This window comes from Drosophila suzukii, chromosome 3, assembly GCF_043229965.1.
Source record: "Drosophila suzukii chromosome 3, CBGP_Dsuzu_IsoJpt1.0, whole genome shotgun sequence".
Lineage (NCBI taxonomy): Eukaryota > Metazoa > Arthropoda > Insecta > Diptera > Drosophilidae > Drosophila > Drosophila suzukii.
Window position 1 is genome coordinate 7,416,301 of NC_092082.1, and position 25,030 is coordinate 7,441,330.

The 25,030-nt window shown below is 37.5% G+C and overlaps 1 protein-coding gene and 1 long non-coding RNA gene across 3 annotated transcripts; one reads left to right on the forward strand and one right to left on the reverse strand.

The window, feature by feature from the left end:
* Positions 1-524: 524 nt before the first annotated feature.
* Rgl (Ral guanine nucleotide dissociation stimulator-like) lies at positions 525-20,092 on the forward strand. Of its 2 annotated transcripts, none has more exons than XM_017079146.4 (7): positions 525-884; positions 4,539-4,914; positions 17,040-17,141; positions 17,618-18,001; positions 18,065-18,580; positions 18,643-18,795; positions 18,864-20,092. In XM_017079146.4, the coding sequence occupies exons 2-7, from the start codon at positions 4,888-4,890 to the stop codon at positions 20,013-20,015; spliced, it is 2,334 nt and encodes a 777-aa protein (XP_016934635.1). In that variant the 5' UTR covers positions 525-884; positions 4,539-4,887; the 3' UTR covers positions 20,016-20,092. The 2 variants fall into 2 exon arrangements, with proteins under 2 accessions (XP_016934635.1, XP_016934634.1); XM_017079145.4 differs by lacking the exons at positions 525-884; positions 4,539-4,914 and adding exons at positions 6,811-7,589; positions 12,195-12,743.
* Positions 2,710-4,063, reverse strand: LOC136116828 (uncharacterized). Its single transcript, XR_010653881.2, has 3 exons — positions 3,720-4,063; positions 3,502-3,667; positions 2,710-3,438 (listed from the first exon to the last, which is right to left on the reverse strand). It is a non-coding gene; the product is annotated as an uncharacterized lncRNA (long non-coding RNA).
* Positions 20,093-25,030: the final 4,938 nt, after the last annotated feature.

Below are 25,030 nucleotides of genomic sequence, written 5' to 3' on the forward strand. Positions count from 1 at the left end.
AGAACGGCAGTTTTGGGTCCCATTCTGGAAACCATTGGAAATACCAAAAAATCGAACATGAAAATGGGTTAAAATTTGGACCCTCTCATAAAAGAAATATTTGAATGCAGAATATTAGAAAATTCAACCACAAATTCATAGAGGTATCCCACGTCCAAATCGGGGTCCAATAACTTAAGTTATGGAATCTTGAAGTGTAGTTTTTGGGTTACTATACTGAAAGCCATTAGAATTCAGAATTTACTTGTATATAGCCAAGAGATTTTGGAATATCTTTACTAGCTTTGCAATATCGCTTACGATATTCGCCGGATTGTTTTACCATGGCTCTGTGGTGCTGTTCACCCAGGTAGATCGTTTGGTCAACAAATCTGAGCTACCACGATTCGCTCAGTACCTGATACCTGGCTCTCTGCTGCAGCGGCTCTCACCTGCCATTGTTAACTGGCGAGAGAGAGGCTCTTGGCCGGGCCAAAAAGACGGGACCAGCTTCAGTTTTGAGTTCGGCGTGTGTTTCGCCAGTTGCTCGCACCTCAGTCGCAAACTACGTGTAACCAAAGATAGACGAGTCCGAGTTCCGATCCCAGTAGTCCCAAAACCGCTCCAACCATTTTCAACTACCGCAGCAACACCCGCGAGCAACAACAATATATAGATAGATATAGCCATCATATCGCTGCTGGCGGATTGCGGATGTGGATTGGGGGTCGCGGATGCGGAGCGTGGCTCGTAATGTCTGCCAAAGCGTAACGAAAATTTCCAGTGCTCAAGACAACAACATCGTATCATTAATGGCATTTTCTGTTTCGAGTTTGTGTGTGAAAAAAAGGTGCACAAAAGTGGCAACAACAAAAAAATAATCAAGCAGCATGAAAATCTAAAAGGTATACAGCAAAATCCCTGCCTTTTTTTGTGGCTTATCGAAAATACCCAATCAAATAATTACCATTAATTGTGCAAATTACTCGAAAGTATAAATGTAAAATTTTAACAACAAAAAAGTGCTTATATATAGTATAGTGGAAAAAAATTGGCATTTACACACCTGCAACACTTATTTGCTTTTGTATTGGTGTCTACCTAGAGACGCTGGCAAGTGTGTGTACATAAATATATAGCCGCGAGTGTGTGTGTTTGCCGTTGCATAGCTGTAAACCAGTTGCCAATTGCAACGTGTTTTTTTGAGTTGTTGGCCCAAGAGATAGCCAACAAAAAAGTATACAACAAATAACTAGAAAATTGTGAAGCTGTCGTGGAAAAATCAACGGGAGTTAAGCATTACTAATTTGGTGTAAAATACATTATTTGATCGAAAACAAGTTCATAACGCTCAAAAGGATTTCTAAAGAAGAGAAATCTCAAATACCTTGTGTAATTAACGGAATTTTGCTCCACCTTAACGACATAATAATAAAGTTAGAAACATGACAAAATTCATCAGAAGATAAATTGGTATCAAAAGCTACCATTTTATAGAGCTGCTTGCGTGTTACCGCCGAAAAACACGTTCGAAACGAGTGTTAAAGTGACAAAGACGAAATCACAGAAATGGAATCGAACAAAATAGGGAAGACAACGAAAACTACGAATTAAAAAAACTTTACTCGGCAACGTTCTTGCCTCTTTTTTTTTGGCTAATAAAGCAATTCGATATCGTAAAGCTAAAAACACTGAGAACTACAACAGAGTGAGATCATGATTGCAATAGTAAAAAAAGAGAGAGGTAGAGAAAAAGATACGAACGGCAACAGCAACAGAGAAAAAGAGAGTGGGAGAGAGTTAATTTAGTTTAAGCCAGGCCAAAAAATAAATGGCAACGAAGCAACCGACTCAGAATTTCCATTTGTCAATACTGCCCAGCAGCAACAAAAGCAACAAAAGGTAGCCCATATATCACCGGGTCTGGAACATATATAAATATTTTTATATCGTTTATGGATCCAAACTCAGCTGTGTGGAGGTGTAAGAAACAAAAAAGCGAAACGAGAATACAAAAAACAGCAACCAATTTCGCAAAAAGCTCGCCAAGTTGACAGAACGGCAAAAAATTGGAAGAGAGAAAGAGCGAAACGCTGACGTAGAGCAGCTTGTTTTAACTTTTGTTTTAAATTTAAAATGCTAATGAATTGATGATGTCTTATGGTTCTAAGAACTAACTAAGGGGAGAGGGGGCGTATACAGGGATTGAAAGAGGGAGATCCACAACTTATAATTAAGAGCTTAGCTTGGCATTAAAGCTGCACAGTAAGAAATTTGGTATGCATCAGGTACCATACAATATTTGTTAAATTATTTTTGTATTTCTTCTTTAAACTTAGTTTTGTTTTGAATATTAAGATACATTTTAATATTACTTTAAGTTCACTTTTAAACAAGAAACAGTAACTTCAATATTTTTCTGTGTACCTCATCTTTTTCTTCTTATTTATGGGGTTTTGAGAAGGGTCACTCACAGCTCAAGGTAATCAAGGTTGATTATACTTCAAGTTTTGTTTGTGTTTGAACAAACAAACTTGCCCCTAATGACACTGAAATGTGAATCTTAGGATCTTTTTAAAAAAACTTTTTAAATTGAGCATATTAATGGGCGCTCCAAATATACTAAATGTTAGAAGAAATATAATATTAAAGTATGGGTTATTAAAGTTATCTTCAAGCCTACAATGAAAACTTGGTCAAGAAGTTATAGAAGTATAACTTTATTTTTTATTATAATACTTTTTAAAACAATAGGTGGTTATTTGCCCTTTGGAAATTCACTTATAGTACCAAACTCCGTTTACGATATTCGTTCCAAAAACATCTGATCGGTTCTGCGTTCTCTCTAGGTTCTCTCAGATTTTGTATCTTATTCCGATTCTCCCTGTGCGTTTGGCAGGCCCCTAAGTGTTGACGATATTCGTCTACCTGTTCTTCGTTTGTTTTGTTTTGTTTTCTTTGGCCAGGTATTGTCTGGCCAAACATTTTCCGCATTTTTTCATGTGTGTCTGAGCGAACTATCCAGAACACATACCATGCCAGCGATCCAATGCGAACAGGTAGAAGAGCATAAACTAAAAAGACAACAAGCTGCAAAAACTTTCATTAATGTTTTTGTTTCGCGTTAGCTAAATATTTCGAGACGAGCCGCTATCTTTTGCCCGGCTCTTTCCCCTTAGAAAAAGGGGTAACTGCGATTACGAGTCGTAAAAAAGAAATCCATCATTAGGTGCTGTCAGGTCCACAGCCAATGTCACTTGCTTAGATTGGCACAGTGGGATGTGCAGAGCTTCTTCCAAAAAAGAATTGCAATTCCTTCGGATTTATCTTACCCACTTTTCCAGAACGTCGTAAGCAATATATTTTGGACTTATGAGAAATATGGTGAGAGAATGCACTAATCATCATAAATGTCTGCAAAATAAAGGCAGGGAACAATTATAAAATAGGTCCATAGTACTGAAAAATACAAAAAAAAATGTTAGTTAAACCTTCTAAGCGTTATATTGAAGGCAGGCTCACCAACATAAGTCAGAAGAAGCGCAGTCATAAATAATTCGATAAGATATTCATCTTCCTTAAGCAGGCCTCGTGGGAAATTCACATAAGTAACTAACTGCAGTATACACAAAAGAATCCCAAATACCAGGGCAGCCCACAAATAGGCTTTAACCAGTGTAGAGTTCTCCTAAAAATATTGATTGTAACAGTTTAGTTGTAAAATATCAAGTTATACTTGCCCTTATCACACCCACCAGCAGGATGGTGTTGAAAATGAAAACCACTACCCAACAAATCAATATGGCGAATATAAAGCAGTCAAATACTCTTATAGCCTTGTATATATATATCAACTCGAAGACTCGTATGCCGAATTCCAGAGCTCCTACAACATATATAAAAAATATGGCGACATAACAATTACCTCTTTTATCAAAGCACATCCCTGTAATAAAAATATTTTTCACTTCAATCCAACAAAATAAATTTATGCTAAATGTGACAGAAAACTTTACGACAATGAGACGTGGTTATAGGCTGGCATTATATAATGTAGGGTACTCCCTAATAAAAATCTTGGATGATTAGGCCAAAATTAGGAAAAATTGAAACATTTTTTACGCCTATAGCGAATACCGAAAAATTATTTATATTTTTTACTTGCATTGTAGTATTATATATGAGACTCTTTATAAGTCCTTAAATAGTAGTATATCTGAGCAGCAAACCCAAATTGAAAGATAGATTTTTGGCGAAAGTGGTTTTGTTGTGATACATTCCACTGTGGCCGTGCAGCGAATATCGTAAATCAGTTGCGCGCCACGCTCAAACCGCATTCATGATATTCCACTTCGGGTTAGTTGTTGCTGGGCGGTCGATGGCGCTTGGTCTCCGCGGTCTTGGCTTCTAAGTCTCTGGAATGCCAACAATTTGTGTGCTTTGGGTTTTGATTCATTTTTGAGTGGTTTTTTTTCTTGTAAACTTTTATTGACCGTACTGTCGCACTTTCCATTGAGCTGATATGGTTTTCACCCGAATGTTTTGTCGCTTTCTTGCAGTTTGTTAACGTAATGGAAAAGAAAACTTGAAATTTGTGTGCCGATACGATTGCAAGTTTGGTCGCGTATCTTGCAGATACATCCGCTTGGCCGAGCGAATTGCACAACCCCAAAAGAAATAAATAAGTAAACGCGTTACACGTGTCTGCCAAAGTGTGTGTCTTCGAGTCTTTGTTCGTCGTTAGCTGTGCCAAGCCAAAATGCGCGTATCCAACAGATACCAGTCATCACTATCATCATCCGCATCTACATCACCACCACCATCGGCAATTGCATCGCACCAGATTTTGAGCAGCACGCACCTTGAAGTAATTGCAGCATCTGGCCATCGTCAACGCTGCGGAATATAATGAGTCAAAATGTGGCCGATAGTTTGGTGAGTAGCTAACATATTATCTCGTACATGGTACTCTCTAGTATATAGCGAACGTAGAAAGTAACAGGGAAATGCATAGAAAGTCATTTTGAAAGTATCTCGCAGAGCGCCGAACTTTGTGTGGAAGCTTTTGCTCAAGTCTGCTAATTACTTGATCAAATATTTGGTAGACCGAATCAATGTGAACCCGGAATTGTGGCCCTAATAGCTGTAACATTTTTATTGAACCGATTTCGAAAAATCAAAAATTACTTATAAAGTGTACAAGAGTGAATAAGCAAAATAAATTGTGATACACTTACATAAAAGTATATTATAAGAACACTTTAATTCTAATTCCATAATCTATTTTTGACATTTCATGTAGGGTTTTTTAGTATTACTAATTCAAGTTCACAAGAAATCTTTTGTTATGACTAAACTTTTTGAAAAAAATTGGTCATTTAAAAAATATGCTCGTTATGAGACATTTTTATTTTTAAATTCTATTCCTCGTTGTTTAATCTTAAATTTCGTTTTTTAAGACGGGTACAATATATGTTTAAAGTTATATAAATTATGAATGAAATAAACTAAATAAATTTTAAGCTTAATAACGGAGTTCCAACTTAATAACTCCATTACATCTCCATCTTCACTTGATCTCTTTTGATTGCGTTATGCAACAATCGTTTTCAGCATCCCCAAGTGCATAACTCATAGATATGTATACATATATCACCGCCCTTTGTCCTAAAACTTGTTGCATTCGCTAATTGATCAATTGACGTGCTTTCGGGGTCCAATGTTTATCCAACGTCTACGAGCAACAAACAAAAAAGCAGACATCGTTTGATTGGCGCTTACGTAAATGTACGTTTTATTAATATTTCTGCTTATTGATTTCCCCGCCAGCTTTCTTTATATCGTTACCAAATACCAGACAAAACTCAGGTATTCCCATTTCCATAATTATGTCATTCCTGTTCACATGTTTGGCCGGCTAGTCAATAGATAAACCAAAAAATCAAACAAAACAAGTAGGAAAATTATTTAAATGTCTTCTTTGGCATTAATCAAAGACAAGGCAGGTATTAAAATTTAAAGAGGATCATAAATTGTATTGATAAATGTGAACAGATAATGAAAACAAATGATATTGTGGGGGTCAGTGTGAAGTTGCCCCAAAAAATACTGAAAAAATACTAAACGTAACTGAGAGAGAGTGGGTGAGAGAGTTCTGATGAGAAACAAACAAGCCATTCAATTGCTCATCAGAAAAAACATAAACAGAGCGAGAATGGTTGGAACAAGCTAAAAGTTTTTTGTATGGGTGAACCGACTACGAGATACCCTTTACATATATTAATTTAATTTAAATAGAAAGTCAATGTCGAAACTCAAGTCAAGACGAATAAGTTTAATTTTTAATAGAAAAATAATTATTAAAAATTTTATAAAATAAGGACTGTATTGAAAAAGGGGTTGTCTATTTACTGGCAATGGATATTGGAAAAAATACAAGTTACGTGGTTTTTGAGAAAGGACTAAGGAATTCTTTATTACACATTAAAAACTTTAAGACTTAGTGTACCTCTTCAATTTCTTCATATTTTTAAGCGTGTTACAAAAACCGTAACACTTCCAATATTCCCTTATATAAGGTGATGACTTAAAAATTCCCACGCTTCAAAACTGGAATACCTGGGAGAACGCGAAGAGAGCGCGCAGTTGGGAGAGCGCATCACGGGGATGCTACAGTTACATCCGCCGAGCGTCGAGTAAGAACAACCCTCGCCAACTACTTGTGTTCTTGTTGGGAGAGAGTGGATCCACCAGAGATGGAGAGAGTAATAGAGAGGGCTGGATCCCAGCGATGGGGTTTCGGGCGGTCGTTTATTCTAAGCGGGCAGAGTTCGTTTTCGACTGTTGTTGGCGGCGGTTGTGTCGCGTGTCTCTCTGCTGAGAGCTTTGTGTGTTTGTCTCGCGCGCGTTTTGCGCCCCCCTCATTTCCAATTGGAGAAACCACCGAATGTGAATTTTGTATAATGTTTTTGTAATTACATACATGGATATCTCATGTTGAGATTTTCAGCCAAGCGAATGAAAATGCAAGCGGTATCCCGAAAATCGGTGTTTACCTGTGTGCGAGTGCAAAATTAGCAAAAAGAAAAAAAGATAAAAGTGAAAACAAATAAATAGCAAGGAACGGCGTGCTAAAGCACGAGAGCAAAAGGAGACTGCAAAGCAGACGCAGAGGCGTAGTGCAACGAACCCTTTCTCGCGGACCAAGGATTCTCCACTTACCACTAGCCAGTAATAATAGAAAAAATTTACCAAACCCTCCCCCACCTACAAATATTGCTCCTGGGTGTGTTTTCCTATGTCCCGTTGACTCATCGTTCCCAGGAAGCTGAACAACGGTATAGCTGCTATAGCAGCCCACAGAAGCTCAGAATAAAAAGAGCAGCAGGAATATCGATTTTACTTGCCTTTACTTATACACCACCCCCACTTCCCACATCCATTGAACTGCACTTGGGTGTAAAAATAAAACATCAGAAGCCATTAAAGGAGCCGTGTAAATTAAGGCAAACAGAGGAAAGGAGAAGAGGATAACGGATAGGAAAAACCTAGCAGTGCATCACCGGGAATCTCAGCCACATTTCTCAAGGAACAAAAGCCAATCTCAAATGGTAAAAAAATAAAGCATCGTAATCCATCAGGGCTAATAAAAAGGGGCGCTCTCAAGATCTATGGGTTCTTATCCTGCCCTTACAGTGGTCACTCATGTGTTGATTCAACGAAATCTTTTAGTTCCCAATATGTTGAAAACAAATATATTTTGTATTATAATATTCTATTCATTGATTCAGAGTTGAAAAGTTAAGATAAGATAAGTGCCACCACTGTGAGGGCATGTCAGTTGTAGGTGGTTTATCTGGTTCATTACTATTGACCCTCGCCCCTAAATCAACAACATGGATACTTATCGATAATGCGCACCTTTTGTAGTCCAACAATTCTCAGCCCTCAAAACTAGTTGCTTTGTACTTGATCTGATTATGTGTGTAGAGGGATTACTGTAGTGTCTTGAGTGTCGAATCACAAAGAAATGCCAACAACGATTATGGGTAAAAGGCAATGGCATGGAAACTTTACGCCTTAGTGGAGTTCAGAAATAAAACTCGTCTCTGGGGGAAGGACTTGGAATCGATAAAAGTTGATCATTTTGATAAGTTAAAAATAACTCACATGAGGTCTGACACAACTAAAGAAACGTTCTTATAATCCTGAGTATCAGGGGATTAGAAAATGTATGATTTTTAACAAGCATTCAGTATAGTAAAGTTTTGTATAAATGTATTTAGGGTATATTTAAGTGATGAATAATGAAGGTATGAAGTTTCTGTTGTTCCCAGGCACCGAAAGTTATGAATTTAAAAATGAATCATTTGAGAACATGCCACATATTATTTCAGTTGCAGTCTCGGTTTGGGTTTTGTTTCTTTATCATTCGTTTATGTTGGGGGCTCGGGACCCCTTAAAAACATTTATCAGCTCCCATTGTATGCAAAACAAAAGCTCCGCCCTCTTCCTCTGGAAAATGATGGAGAGTGCATAAAAATAATTTACGTGGAGAGCTATGCTCAGTGGCTCAAGCTTTAGTTCAAGTTGATATGTAGGTTTTCGTATTGTTTGTACATCATCTCTGCCGGCCGACGGATGTGGTTTGATAATAGTCGAAAGAGCGGGACGGAAGCTGAGTAGTAGATACAAATAGGTGCACAAGCAGAAAAGATTATTCGGATATAATTGTTTTTGAAATTAAAAAAGTTTCAAAACAGGATGTGGTAGCGGTTAGTACTTGGAAGTATTCAAATTGCTTCAAATGGAGGAGCATGAAAAATGGTATTGTATCTACCCAGGATAGTATGTTGGTATAGGTTCCATTCAAAAAACATGTTTAAATTTGAAAAATATATTTTTTAGATTTCTTTTTGAAAAATATTTTTTTTTTAGTTTTTGTAGGAATGTAAAAGTGGAATACAGCCATAAAAATATGTCGAAATTCCCTTAAATTTTTTACTGTATACCGGGGGGAGCAACAAATGTTGTCAAGCTGACTGCGTCGGATGCAGTCACATGTAACTGACAGTCAGTCAGAGTCATTTAGCCAGTCAGTCAGAGATGACAGAGGGGAGAGTGGTGTTTAGTTTCAGTTTCTTTTTCCTTTGGCGTTTTCAATTTGGTTTTGCGTTGTTTTTTTGCCGCTGCTTCTGTTGCTGCAATTCACAAACTCGTGCCAGGGGTCGTCCATTTAAAAATAGATATTTGTGCCTACAGTTGTGGTCAATATTAATGATTTCTAATATTTTACAAAATAAACGAAATTTGTTCTTAACTTCTGTCACCTAATTTATAGCTCTAGGAATTGGGCAATCATTTGGAAACTAGTTTTAAATAGCTCCATAGTTACTCAAAAAATGTAAACTCTAAACTAAAAAAAGTAAAAATTACTTACCATTAAAGTTTAAAATTTGAATTTTTACATTGTATATAAAATGCCTTTAATATTATTTCAAAATCTCTTATATTTTTTTGACCTCGACTGTATAGATGTTTGTTGAAAAATTCACCCCAAAATGCAAATGCAAAACCAATGGCCATCCGCTTTGATGTTGTTGTTCGAATCCCCTTTGTTTTGGTTTCTGGCTTCTGGCTATTTTTGCAGAAATCTGTAATTGAAAGAACCCCCCCTGCAGAAAACAGAAATCCCACCACCCACACGCTTTTCTGGAGTAAAGGTCACCTGATCTATATATAGACAGATGATGTGGGCCGTACCAATTAGCCGCCCCATCATACTTGGATGCTATTTCTTTATAATTGAGCGGCTTGTATACACAAACACGAAAAGTTTGACAATTGCACCGTCTGGCATTATAATACTATAATATTTCAGTACTTAATGAGCTTTATTTCTGCGTCTGTTTTTTTACTGGGCTGGGTATTCTCTGATGATTCATTCGGACGCAAAAGGTAAAAACTCAGGCGTATGCAAATGTCGTTTCCTCCCAGAGTCGTGTTCTGTTTCCATCGGTCTCGTTTGGCATTCGTTGTAATAATAATCGTGAATGAAATGAGTGTGTTCAGGTTCTGGGGCTTGGTACGAATCGAGTGCAATATATGTGCATATTGATTAGACGAAGGCATCTCAAACAAAACAATTACAAATATGTATGCGCCTATATGTATGTATCTAAATATGGGTCTGGGCTGTTGGTTCTGAAGCTTTGAAGGATTTTCTCTAATCAGTTCTGCGCTCAAAGTTCGACTTGGAAAAGCTTTGTTGTTTTCTATTCGAGTAATAAGCTAGCATATTTTCTTATCGCCTATAGTTTAGCGGGAAATATTTCATGGTAATTAGTATGCAATCTTTAGGGTAAGCGTTGCTAGTGTGGGAAAATATTGAAGGTTTTCTTTAATAGATATCTGTTCAATTTTTACAAAGTGTTTTAAAATGTTTTTATTATTTTCTATAAATGAAATAAATTAATTTAAACAATAGGTATATGATAATAATTAACATAAATGTGTTGCCTTCAATAATCAAAATATTATTTTACTTCATCTTCATAGGAGTTTTGAATTGTTAAAAAGAACTACAAATGTTATGTACTCATAGATATATTTGCTAGTTTTAATAGAAATAGAAAATGTTTCACTTTGTTTATAATCCACAATTCTCAAATATTTCATGCTCGACTTAGGAGATTGCATCTAGTTTATGGCTTCGCCTCCGGGAAGAAATCCTAGACCTCCCCTTGAAGAGTGAATCATGCCAGACAGACGTGCCTCAATTATCGGGTGGCATTCGGATGTGGGTTATATTCGATTGCTGCTCGATTTGATTTTCGTGATGCGTATTTGATTGTTTGGTTTTCGCTGCATTTCTTGGTAATTTAATTTCAAGGCATCACAAATAATTTGATACACTTGGCCACGCGAGGCACGTTCCAGATTCGAGACCTCTGGACCCGACCTTTTCCCCCTTCCTCACGCACGACCAACCACTGACCTCTCTCTGAATAATGTGTTTTCCTCCTAGCCGAGATTAACTGGCTCAAAGACCTACCGACCAAATGACATTTCTCTTCGCACGAATTTGGCCAGAAACAAGTTATGTAATTGGCAATGTAGCCAGGCCGAGCTGTAATTGAGCAAAAAAAAAGAAATACTGCAAAATGGTCGGAGTTGGCCTGAATTTATGGCTAAACTCAACATGAAATGGGCTGGGCCAGTTCATCTCTGGCGAGGTAAATGCCATAAAACTGATGGAGAAAAGGAAAGCGCAACGCAGTTTCCATACCAGAAATAAGAAAATATTTATCTAGGCAAAATATTGCAGAGTTACGGTTGATTTGAACGAAGCGGAAATACTCTTTGAGACAAGAAGTATTTAGTTTTATCAAAAAACCAAAGCAGATCTGATAGATTTATTATATGTATGATAAATAATATGGATTTTTCTCCTTATAATATGATGTAGATTTTGTAATATCAACTTGATCTTGATTATTTTGTGGGTGGAAAATCTTCCGGTCGCTTTCCTTTGTTAGAGTATTTTCGGATGAATATTTCCTTGGCGAAAACTGTGCGCAGCTGTCAATAGGCGTGAAATACTAAGGCCTAAAAACAACAAAAACAAACTAGTTGCCCGTAATAACTTCCTGGTAAAAGTTGAACACATCTTGAATGGGGGGGCCTGAATGATCATACTTGGGATGTTGTTTACGATTAAAGGCCGGGATGAACAACGCGCCTAACTCAATGTGAAATTGTTAAACAAAGATTGCCGGTAAATTTGCCCCCGGGCATTGGGGGTTGCGATAGGGGTTTTTAGCCAAATATGGAGGGGATGAGTGAGTTGTGAGCGCCACTTGAAGTACAAAGTCGCTTGTCAAAAATACACTTTTCGTTTGTTTGTTTGGTGGATTGTTTCTTGTCTATTTTTGGGTGTTTTTTTTTTTTGGTTTTTGTGAGTAGCTCATAAACATCAAATACAGCTGAACAATGCGAGTGGATTGTGTTCGTGTGTGTTTGTCTTTGGAGTCAAATCGTAGCCAAGGTCAGGGGCTCTGTGAACGAACTGTGAAGACAACTCAAGTGGGTTGAGGGTCGCAGTCAATCAATGAACCGCAGCCGGCTGCCAAGATCAAGTACAAAGCAACCTCTTGAGAGTTTAACACCCCCCAAAAAACTATTTGAATCTAAAGAAACCCCCAAAAAACTTGCAGAATTTCACAAGTCGCGCCAACTGCAAATGCCCGCATAGCCAAAAGCACCAGCAGAAGCCCACTCTGATCAAGAGTCACACCTGCGCCTATCAGCTGCAGGATCTGACAGGATATAATCGCGCCCTAATGCCTCCGCTGGATAATACCGATTTTAGTAGTGCCTGGCGGCTGGTGAATAACAACACCACCAGCCAGTCCTGCGCCTACCATCAGCAGCAGCAGGAGGATACAAAGGATCAGAAGAGGCAGTACCACCATCACACTTGTCCAAGGCAGAGGAAAAAGTCCCTGATCACAGCTGAGCCAACTCACAAGTGCCAAAAACACCAGGAAACGCCGCAGCGTCGATCTCGATCTGCATCGGCCAAACCGCGAAGGAACAGCTCGTATCACTCATATGATGATCTGGATGTTTCATCAGCAGTCCTTAATGCGGAACGAAAAGTGGTGGCCAGTTTGAAATACCTGTGTGCCTGCACGGGTGCCACCCTAAGGAATCTCTCCAAAAAGACCAAGGATCTGCACGCCAAAAACTATACCTACACGAAGGTAAATTACATACAAAGTTATGATTCATCCGGTTTTCCCAACCATATTTTTTAAATATCTAAGCAAGCGTATATGCTTAGGTATATTTATGCATGCCCAGACTTTTATAACCATTTGATACTAATTTTTACAAATACTATAAAAAATTTCACATTTGAAATGAACCTTATTTTGCAGCATTTTAATTATCGGATTATGTTTACCCACAAATAATTGTATAATACACTTAATTAGGTTTATATTTATAAAATTCTTTTATCTACAAATTTTTTTAAGTTCCGAAACATAGCTATATTTTACCGGATAGAGTTAGAAAAGTGTTAAGCTTAAAAACTTTTTTTGACAATATTAAAAAACAAAACAATTTTCTTTAAAAGGTCACGTATACAATACAATTTTCTTGAAAACACCTATTAACATATCATGTCTTTATTTGGTGTGAGACACTCGTTGAGTTACAGATACCTGAGTCACATCCGGCTTAATTATGTTTGCCCAATTGATTAACTAATTGACACTAATTAATTGCTTGAATTGCATGCAAGAATTTCAGTCATGTAAGTTGATGCAATAGACTTCTAATTGAAGCAAAATTGCTGGTTCATTTTATTTGCCAATGACCAGCTTGCGTTGAGACATTTGCGTAAATAACGAGTAGCTCAGAAAATGTCTTAAAGCCACTATTTTAAATACAAAACCTCAAATTTAGTTATTTACTTATATACAAATGTACCAAGCCAAACATTTGTCTGATAGCAAAGCATATCACTTAATTGTCTGTGAACTTGAACCTGGTGATAATAATAGACATGTGCGATTCACAGACGGAAGTGAATGAATGAAATTGGCGCTTGAAAACCGTTTAATCTTATTTTCCCAGGAAATGCCAATAAAGCTAAAATCTTTAGAAAATAATTTGATTGCATAGTTAACACTAATTGATAAAGATCTTAAAATTTTTCAATCCTTGAAGGACAACATTTGAAAATTACTCAATTTTTCAGCTTGCAACTAATAAATCAATGTCTATTAAAACATAATTTACTACCGTATATGTGCCTTTAAATCATTTTTAAGTATCAGTACTAGTATTTCCTTCAGTTTTTGACGCAAATGGGGAATTGAACTGAGCTGCCATAATGCGTCATTAATTAAACAGTAAAAACCAAATGATCGCAGCGCGTATAAGGCATCCGAAACAAAAAATGCCAAATAAATAACAAATAAATTAAATAAATACGTATTCGCTATATGTACGTGTATCTCAACAATGCGAATCAAGAAGAACAGCGGCAAAAGTTTTTTTGGCAGATGCTGCTAAGCAAAAGTCGCCGCCGGCGTCGATGATCGTGGATCGGAATTGATTAAATGTTGCCTTCACATTGTACATATTTATATTATATACATACACTGATAAAAACAAAAACGTAGTAAATCCAGGGATTTTATATTTAATTGAAATATTTTTTGGTATATTTTTCAAAATATTTCATATAAATATGACTAATGTCAAAGTAATATTTTTTATCTTGGCTAAATATTTTAAAATTAAAATAAGCACTTTATTCTGCTGTATACTGATTTAATTCAAATATTTTATTTTTAAATTTCGAACTCAAAATTCAGATTTTTATATTTTATAATTCATTTTTTATCAGTGTACATTGTACACTGTACATATATGCCAAATGATTTGGGGAAGGGGAAGTGTGTGTAAATCAGTCAGCCGAAAAATAAAACAGAGAGCGGCAATTAAGCTCAAGCATGCTACAATTGGTTAAAAACAATTGCAATTTTGTTTCTTATGTTTTCGAATTTTCAGCAGGAAGCAGTAGTTAAACATCATTTTTCCCAGCTGTTGTTATTGAATTTTGTTTACTAATAGCCGGCAAACTTTTTTTTTAATGCAAATGGATTGCAAGATAGCGCTACTCCAAATGCCCTTACATTGCCACATCGTGTCTTCTATTTTCGCAAGGCCTTTTCGAAATGTTTCAGCTGTTTCCAGATTCATCTTAGCGCAAACAAAAATGTATGCACAATTACACAGAGAAAACAAATGGCCCTCCCATGTCCGCCACTTAACGCCCTGGGGGAAAAAGAAGTGTGGGCTCATTTTGTAGTTCCATGTTTTTACGAAATATTAAAGTACTTCAATAAAAAATTACGAAATGCTGGCGAAGTGAACTAAACATTGAAGCAATTTGGTTTCGACTTTGTTTGTTGTAATCAAAGCGCATGCGGGCAATTAATTGGATCAACATGAGATTCGTGTCTGTCTGTCTAGGATGGATGACCCCGTGTACGTGTGAGCCCCCCCCCCCCCCCCCCCCCCCTCTCCCCACCCATTAAAGATTGTTTATGTTTTTGCATTCCTTTTCACATTCTCATTTGGGGTCAGCTGGATGTTGTTGCTGTTGTCGCCCTGTCTGCACGGGGAAAAAATAATTGAATTTTTTATTTAATATTCAATAAATATTTAGCCATTTTTGTATGTATTTGCTGAATTTATTACATAAAAAAAATATTTAAATTTTGTGATCCTTACGGAAAATAAGAATTTATCTGTTATTTATGTGGTTATTTATCTAATACAACTTAAGATTATAAAAGAGCATGAAATTTTTTGAAAATAATCTTTTGATGCCTACAATACATAAATAATGTAAGATAATAACTCGATGATAATAAGTTTTGTTTTCAAAAACATGAAAAACTTTAATTTCTTTTAAAAAATAATCACTTTTATGTTGAATACGTATATATTTTATGTAATGTTCTTTTTATTTTTTATTATTCACATATTGTTTTCGTATTACAAAATTAATAAAATGTCTTTTGTATTTTAAATACTGTCATGAATAATTCTTGGAAGAATACTTATTTTTGGTTTATTTATAAAATGTAATACGACGAATACATCTCATTATATTAAGCTTTCGGGGCATGAATGAACATATTTATTTATTTATACATCCATTATAAAAACAAGTATCATTTAACATTGACCCAAAGAAATATTAACTAAATAACAATGCATTAAAAATATATTATTAAACATAAAGCAGAACAATAAAACCCCCCAATTGATAGGGATTTTCCGATAGTATTTTCTCTCTGTGCAGGAAAATCTTTTTATAGTGACTCGGGTTAATCCGCAGCTTTGTTGTAACTTTTGTTGCTGTTTATTATTGGGGGGCGCCAACAGTCACAAACGAACTTTGCGTGCCTTTCTCCTTGTGGTTGCTGTTGCTACTCGTTTATTCATTCACTTCTCGTTTAATGCTTTTTCACGCTTTTGGCATTGCTGCGAGTAAATTTCAATTTAAACACTCATGCACTCACTTTATGTGGGCCCTTCTGTGTGTGTGTGTGTGTGGTATTTACATAGTTTTTACATAAACACAAAAGGTATTTTGTAAAGCGCTGCCATTGTGTGTTGCATGATTTTCTAATTAGAATTTTAATGCTTTGGCGTTGATTAAGCGAAAATATGTTAGGCATTTTTCCGGACGCCTAGGGCCTTGGGAAAATTAGTGGTATAAATACAAAAATAAGTGCGTGTGAAATTAAAAAGATATCTTGGCAGCACAACTTATTGTCTTCACATTTTAATAAGCTATTTGGAACTGCAATTTGAAATTGCGCAATTTTTCATGTCGCCTGTTCGCCTGCCCTTTCCAATTAGGCCAAACAATCGTAAAAACATTCTCGTTTTCATCTCTTTTGAAACACATTTAGTTTTGCTTTGTCCAACAAATTAGCAAAGAATTTATGTATCAATTAAAATACCACGACTAGACATGAACAAATGTTGTTTGGGCCTTAACATTGCCAAAGATGCCACACGAAACGGAAATGGAAATGCCAGACAACCGAATTTCCACAAAAACAAACAAATTTCGGATTGAAAACAATTTGCAAATATCTAAAGACATTCTGTTTATATTGGAAATATTTAAAAATTGTTGAACTCGAATTAAGGGGAAATAAATTAAAATTACGTCGGAAACTAAAGCTAAATTTAGATGCATGATACATGTGATTGCCTATAAATTAGTAATGATCTTTGGCTTTGACACAGATTCTAAATATTGTTTATATACGTTTTTATTGAATTTTTATTCATATTTTATTAATAGTTTTCCTAAGGCTTTCAAAAAATATTAAACCTGTTTTGGCACTGTCAAAACAAAGTTTCCACACAAAGTTCAAGGAAAATCAGACAGCTTAGGAAACTAAAAAGCAATCAACAAGACGAAGACTAATCCACTTTCTTTTTCCATTATTTTGCAGCCCACGTGGCGCCTTTGGGGCGAAGAGCACGAGAAGAATGCAATTTTCACCGTGTACCTGAAAAAGGTGCGATACCACCGACCCACGCCAACCGCCAGCAATGTAAGTAATCCCCAATATCAATTACTTAGTAGGACGGAAACGTTTGGTGAAACCAATTTAAGATAGAAAAAACAATATCAAGCATTTAATTTCATTTTCTTGACTTTAAATCACAAAGCAATTAGTATTTCAACTTTAAAAAAGAGTTTCAGAATTAATGCTTTAAAATAGATTTTTTCTTAATTAAAGTATTAATTGTGTTTGATATTTGGTTTATAATAGAAACGATTTTTCAAGTTAAGAATTTTTATTTTTTTGGCATGGGGATTATTTTAAAACTAATACATTGAGTTATAATTTTAAGGGTTCAACATTTTTTTGAATGGTGGTGTTTATTCAAAAAAATAAATATTGAGCTGGGATTTTGAGGATTGATATATTTATTATTTTTAGAGTTGTACGCCTTTAAATATAAGTAATTTTGTAAAATTTATATATGAAATAACTAAATAATACGATTTTTCTTTCTCTAACAGGACTCGGATGATGAGATTTCCCATTTGGAGTGGGAGACAGTGCGAGTTCGCTTCGTGAAGGCTGCCACATTGGCCCGATTGGTAGAGGCCCTGGCCACCGACGATGGGGAGCTGGAGTCCACTTTCATCAATGTCTTCCTGTCCACATACCGCACCTTCTCCACGCCCAAGCAGGTGCTCAGTCTGCTGACACAGCGCTATGATACCCTGCACGAGAAGCACCTGGAGGAGGTGGAGCAGGCGCAGCAGAATGGCCAGGCCATGGATCCCGCCTATGATCCCCATGCGTCCATCCATGAGCAGCACAAGAAAACCCTAGTCTCGGCGCTGCACGTATGGCTAGATGGATTCCCGGAGGACTGGCATCAGGACAATCTGCAGCAGGTGAGGATGTAGTAAACTGTATTTAATAATTGTTATTTACTTATTATATATTTGCATCCATAGATCTTGACCTTTGCCTCCAAGCGACTGAAACGATCCGATCTGTACGTTAAGGTGGTTAATCGTCTGGAGCGGCTCCTCCGAACTGCCTATGGAAATGGAGGAGGCGGCGGCGGTGGTGGCTCAGAGGGCAATGGTCTTTCATGGCTCTCTGCGGCGGGTTCGCAACAGATGCAGCAGTTTATGATTCCCACGCACTATGGCTCATCTTATGACCTGCCGGATCAGTTCAACGGCATGTATCTCACGCCAATGGTCCATGGACCCATCTACCGCGGACCCACCCACTTCCTGCAGGCCTTCCGTTTCCCACACGTACCCGTGCGACACTTTGCCGAACAATTGACCCGGATGGACTCGGAACTCTTCAAGCGACTGATCCCCCACCAATGCCTTGGGCACACTTGGGCCCGACGGGATAGTGGAGGATCGGAGACTGTGGTGGCCACCATAAACCAGTTCAATGCGGTGCTCTTCCGAGTGGTGTCCAGCATCCTCATTGATCGCCTGAAGCCTCAGGTGGGTGTCTCTATAAGCTCTCAAGAATTTTATTGTATTAATATATGGTTTTTATCTAACAGGAGCGCGCTCTAAATATTTCACGTTGGATTGATATTGCCCAGGAGCTGCGCATGCTCAAGAACTTTAGTTCGCTCAAGGCCATTATATCTGCCCTTAATTCCAATTCCATATACCGCCTCTCCAAGATCTGGGAAGTGCTGCCTAAAGAAAGGGTTAGTTTTGGTTACTTACCTATAAATAATATTCTTAATACTAACCTTTTCTATTTTTTCCTTAACAGATGGAAGTCTTTACGGAGCTGGCGAATATTTGCTCAGAGGACAACAATGCGTGGACCCTGAGGGAAGTGCTGAAACGCGAGGGTACTGCCAAAAATCCCGATCCTGGAAGACAGAGTGACCAGAGCGATAGGCACCTTCAAAAGCTCATTCTGAATTTAGGAACTCAGACATCCCACGGAACGATACCCTATCTGGGTACTTTCCTCACCGATCTGACCATGATCCATACGGCCAATCCGGACTACCTCACCGAGAATAAGCTTATTAACTTCGACAAGAAGCGCAAGGAATTCGAGGTGCTGGCCCAGATAAAGTTGCTACAGGGAGCAGCAAACACTTATAACCTCCAGGGAGATGCCCTGTTTGATCATTGGTTCAACTCGATGCCGGTTTTCGATGAGCGGGAGGCTTTTGAGCTTAGTTGCCGACTGGAACCACCACCGCCGGCGCCCCGGAAATCGGTGGTCAGCACTAACACGTCGTTGACAAACACAACCGCCTCATCGACGGCCTCTATAATAGGCCACCGGAAGACTGACTCCATACACTCCAACTCGAGCAGCGGCGCGGGATCGCAGTTCTACTGCGAACTGAACAGCAGCACCAGCTCCAGGCACAATTCCCTGGACAGGGATGCCCACCATCAGCACGCCTCCTTGATGTCCGCCTCGAGTAGTGTGTCCAATCTATCTTTGGATTCCAGTAACTCTGGCGGTCGTCAGTCCGGCAAACTGACGCACTCCCAGTCGATGGGAAACGGCCTGAAATCGCATGGGAATGGCACTACGAATGGAGGATCCCCCCATATCAACGCCCAGTTGGTGCAGCCATCAAGTGGAACTCCCCAGTCCGCTCCGGATTTCTATATTATCCGGGTGACCTACGAAACGGACAACATCGAGCTAGATGGAATTGTGTTGTACAAGAGCATTATGTTGGGAAATAACGAACGAACGCCGCAGGTGATACGAAATGCTATGCTGAAATTGGGTCTGGAGGATGATCCGGATAGGTATACGCTGGCCCAGGTTCTACCCGATAAAGAACTGGTAATGCCGAAGAATGCGAATGTCTACTATGCGGTAAACACTAACTACAACCTCAACTTTATCTTGAGACCGCGAAAGGAAGAGGGCGTGGCCGGAAGCTAGTCCACAGCCGTGCCCCTGTCCCAATTATGGTGTCTGGGATACGAGGGCGAGGAGTGAGGTTTAAGGATTACATTTTGGTAGGATGGCGAAATTGTATGTAAATAGCTAGAGCTTGACTCGCCCCTGACAAAACTGGATAAACCAATTTCTATTTAGGTTCGTAATTTGTTTAAGTTATTTATTGAGAAGTGAAGGAATAGTAGAAGAAATTATTTCGAATACTGATTATATTTCGATTTATGTCTTTCGATTCAAACCTGTCAATTAGCACTTAGCAAACTTTTGTAATCTCTTATTTTTCCCAGCCCTAGAGTTTATTGTATAAGTATATCGAAAATCCAATCCAAAACATATATTATATAGAGACTCTACTGGAATATTTGCTGATATTTACAAACACACACAATTGATATTCTAAATGTGGTACAATAATTTGGGATCTTGAAACGGATATTGAGTTGGTTTAAGGATCCTCCTTGTCAGAACTTTACTTTGAGGTCTTTCAAACACAAACAACTAAGCTTATTTGTATAGATGTTTTTACCCACTGTACGTGTATTATAAATACAAATTAAACAATAAGTACTATTAGTAACTGTTTCCGTGTGGAGTGCACAAAAACAAATAATAATTATCGATAACTTTAGCCGGTTAAGATACTGTATTTCAGATTTTGTAAGTTATCTACATTGAAAATTAGTGAGAGAGTACGAAACAATTATACATTTATGGTATACCCTAAGAATCTATTTTGATTTATACATATTAAATATGCTAGTTATTTAAATGCAAAATGAAGTAAGCAAAAGAGGAAAAGCAGAGAAATATTGTAAATACATAAAGGAAAAGCTATAATTTGCGTTCTTCTGAAAAATAAATTGTACCAAAAGAAAACTTAATAATTTACTTTTTGAATTTATGATAAATATTGCGGGTAAAGTAAGTAACAAAAATCAAGGGAATGAAGGTAAAAGTATTCTAGGCTTATTTTATTTTAGGATTAACAAATCCGCATAGTAAGGTTTACCAATTTGATTCGAAACCAATGGAAATATATCAAATTTAAGTAAACCTTTTTAGGTGTCACACCATCGATTTCAGGGCTTTTCTGATGGTGATTTAGGATATCCCCAAGAATCTTTCCAACCCATCTTTGTCAGGAAATTTGTCATTCCATTAAAGGTATTAGTAGTCCAACCAAACTGATTCCCAACTTTGATTAGCCTGGCTTGTCTATGGGAAAACTTAACCCCCAACAAGTCGACGGAAAAAGTTTAACCCATTTCGATGTGAAAAGCGAAGGAGGACGGAAAGTGGAAAAATCTGATTATCAAGCAGCCGATGCCAAGAGAACTTGGCCAAGGCTTCAAACCAAATCAGCGTCCGCAAAGCTGAAGGAAGGGGTTAGAAGAAAGGACCAAGTTAGCGGGTCAAAACATCTCATTACATTTGCAGGCTGACACACACAAACTCACACAAAAACACACAGCCGAGATGAAGGCAGTAAAAGTGAAATAAATTACTTTTTTTTTGTTTTGGCTTTTTAACAACTTTTTGGTCGGAAACGAAAACAAGTTGCACCTCCGACTGGCGTGACTCGCCCCCAAAACTTTCGCTGAAAGCAAATTTCGTTATCCTTACCCCTTTTTCGGCGCGTATAATTTGTCGGCCCACACAAACTTTAATTAGATCACTTGAATGACAAATAATAAATCTCCTGCCGCAATAATAAAATTCACAGAGGCCAACGAATGGAGACTTTAGGGCGAGGGAATGTGGCAGTGTGGCGGGAAGAACTGGAAAAGCTCTCGAAAAAAACAAACTTTCTCAAACTAGTCGGTGAAAATCCGCATCAAGCATCAAATGGAAATGGAAATAAGTTGACTTGACTTCAAGTTGAGGCTGCTCAAAAGGGCTGAAAAGTGGGTGGTGACATCAAAATTAAGCGCTGCCAAAGGGGGCGTGGCGGGGCGCAGGATTGGGCCATAGTGAAAGCTCCGGGGTTAACAATGACGTCATAGTTGTGCAAGTCATGAGCACACAAAAAAAATTAGAGGTAACGAGAACTATTCTACAATGAAATCCATTTTTTTTGTGGTTGTATTAGCTTACTTTAAGAATTTAAGAATATCCATCTTAAACCACATTCGTTCTAAGTAAAATCGTATGTTAAAAATATTTTAAGGTAAATCTAAGGAACTAAAATCTATGTTAATTTTGTTTTATTTAAATTTGAGAATTCTTATTTACATGTGTAAATGTAATATAATATGGATGTACTAAGCCAAAAAAACCCCACAAATTATTTTTCTATGCATTTTTAATGACATTTTTCTCCGTGCAACGGAAGCAAAATTTTAGGGGGTGGGGATAGTGAACGGGGTACAACCAATTTCTAGCGTACAAACGTGTTTCGTCATAACTGAGAAGGAATAATCGATAACCTCAAGCAGACACAATGACGCAGTTGGAGTGACATAATTCAACACATACCCACAGAGAAAATTGATAAGACAGGGTCACAACTGCAGGTCAAAACAAGAAATTCAATTAGAAAGTCCTAGAAGTAAGAGGGGGATTAAGGGTGGGCTATATCATGACGACAGTCTAGTTTGGCCTTCTCCATTCCTTCACACCACACACAGGCGCCCCCCACCCTCTGCGGGTTACACCCTCTTCCTTAACGATTCCCTCGACCATATACCCACCATATAGCACGTGTACATTTCCATCGACACCAGGTGAAACCTTCAAACAAAAAGCAGAGGAACACAAAAAATACAACAAACGGGAAATTAAGACATGGGGTCTCAAATACCCTTGTGAATCGAATGCTTTTGTTGTTCGAATAATCTAATAAAAAATATTGGCTGGATATTTAACTAATTTCTTTAAGAGATGTTAAAATTCATTATTATCTACCTAAAGTTTTTCAATACCAGGTTAAGGTTTCAGGTAAAGTTTTTTTGAATACAAATTAATTTTAGGTAGAATCATATCCTATCATATCATACAATTTTACCAAGTAAAGACTAAAACTATATAGTTTTTTATCACTTAAATTAATATATTCAGTATGACTTAAATCATTTTTTACCCTCTAATTTACTTTAAATTTAAAAGCTGCTTTAAGAATGTAAAACAGAAACCTATTCCAAAGGAGTAGGAATTTAGATATTACCAGCTAGAGTGTGAAAGCACCAAACCATAGGAATCAAACCGTTATTTTCAGTTGCCTGCTTTTGAGCATTTTTCTCTGGCAGGCGAAAATGCAACAACGTGTCGGGCCCTCACTCACACCTACATCTCTCCCCTTTCTCACACTTTCTCCTTATCTCCTACACACACACACAGATACAGCCTCCCCAGAGAGAGAGTAAAGGACCTCTGGTCTTTCTCTGCCTCTTCTTCAGCACGAAGCTCCTGTCACACATTTTTGACGTTTCTTCGCCAGCTGTGTTGAGTTCCTGCGTGGGAGAGTTGGCCAACAAATGAGAGAATTCACGCAAGCTTTTCTGCAAAGCTCTGGCATTACCTGGTTCTTTTGGGTCTCAGCGGATGGGCCTCAGTTTGCTTTTCGGACTATTGAGTGAGTTGCCTCTCTTCGGGGAAATTGGAGAGGGACAGGAAAATAAAGGAAAAGGTGGGGGCGGCTGGGAGGGCTTTTGTTGGGCGCGGGTTTGTTGGATGGTTTTTATGGCTACACCAAGACACTTAATTGGGCAAAAGCTTCAATAAAATGTTGCATTAAGCCATTGAAGCTACTAGACCGTAAGCCGAGTAATTGTAATTTGAAACATTTTATTTTAATTCTTTTTATTTTGCTTTGATTTCGGACATCTGAGAAGCTTTGATCATTCATTCAATTATAATAAATACTACCACAGTAAATATAATAATATATCAGCTCATTTTATATAAAAAAGGTATTTAAAGTCACATTTTTCATAATGCTTTTTAGTTTTTCTGTGTATTGGTAGAGAGCATTTGAGAAGATTTCGAAAGACTAATATTTTATTTTCCTAATACTTAAGCATATTTTAAGAATTAAGATTTTAAGTTTGAGGAATGTATTTACTAAACTATCCTAATAGGTTCATACTGTTCTTTGTAACAGTTTAAAAAAATGATATTTTATACCACACATTTTTTGTAGTGCACAATTACGTCTACATTTTAGGTGCATGTGGACCTGGTGCCCATAACAAACGTAACAAACGTAACGAAAACAATTACACGAAAGAAATCCTCCAAAAGCACACGGGAAACGAGACTGAGAATACACACCCCCTCTCTCGTATTCCCTTTATCCTGTCTTCCCCTCCATTCGTCCACCTGCTCAGGGACTGCTCAGTGAACATTAAAATAACAAAATCCAAACAACGCAAACTTTGAGTGCAAGACCAACAAGAGAGCCCTAGGACCCAGGGCCAGAAAGAGATATACCTAGAAAAAAAGGATACAAGTTCAAAGTTTAATGGAAGATTAAACAATAAAACTAAAATTCCGAACCAAGTATTAAATCATATATCTCATATATCATATCATGTTATATCATAAAATATTATTATTTTTGTTTGCCACATTATTTTATTTGTGTAGGGAATTTGGGAAGGATAATTATGTTTCTACTGAAAAAGCTTATTCAAATGTTTTTAGATTTTTTCTAAATTTATTAATAACGCTTTTGGAACAAAGCTGAGATATGATATTATAATATTTTGATATAATGGCTAAACTTAATCGTTATAAGCAGGACAACAACATAAAATAACGTGTTTATAGATATATAATAAGAGAGTTTTGATATCATTGCTAAAACTAATCTTTATAAACAGGGAACATTTTAAGAAACATTTTTCTAGATGTAGAATCAGAGAGAGCGAAGCTCGCCAGGACGTCGCCAGTCAGTCTCGGCGGGGATTCCGCTCTCGCTGCCCTGCTCTCTCTGTCTGCACGGAAGCCTACAAAATCGGGGAAAGCTTTTGGGCCGAGGCCTCTGCGAAAGCGAAGCC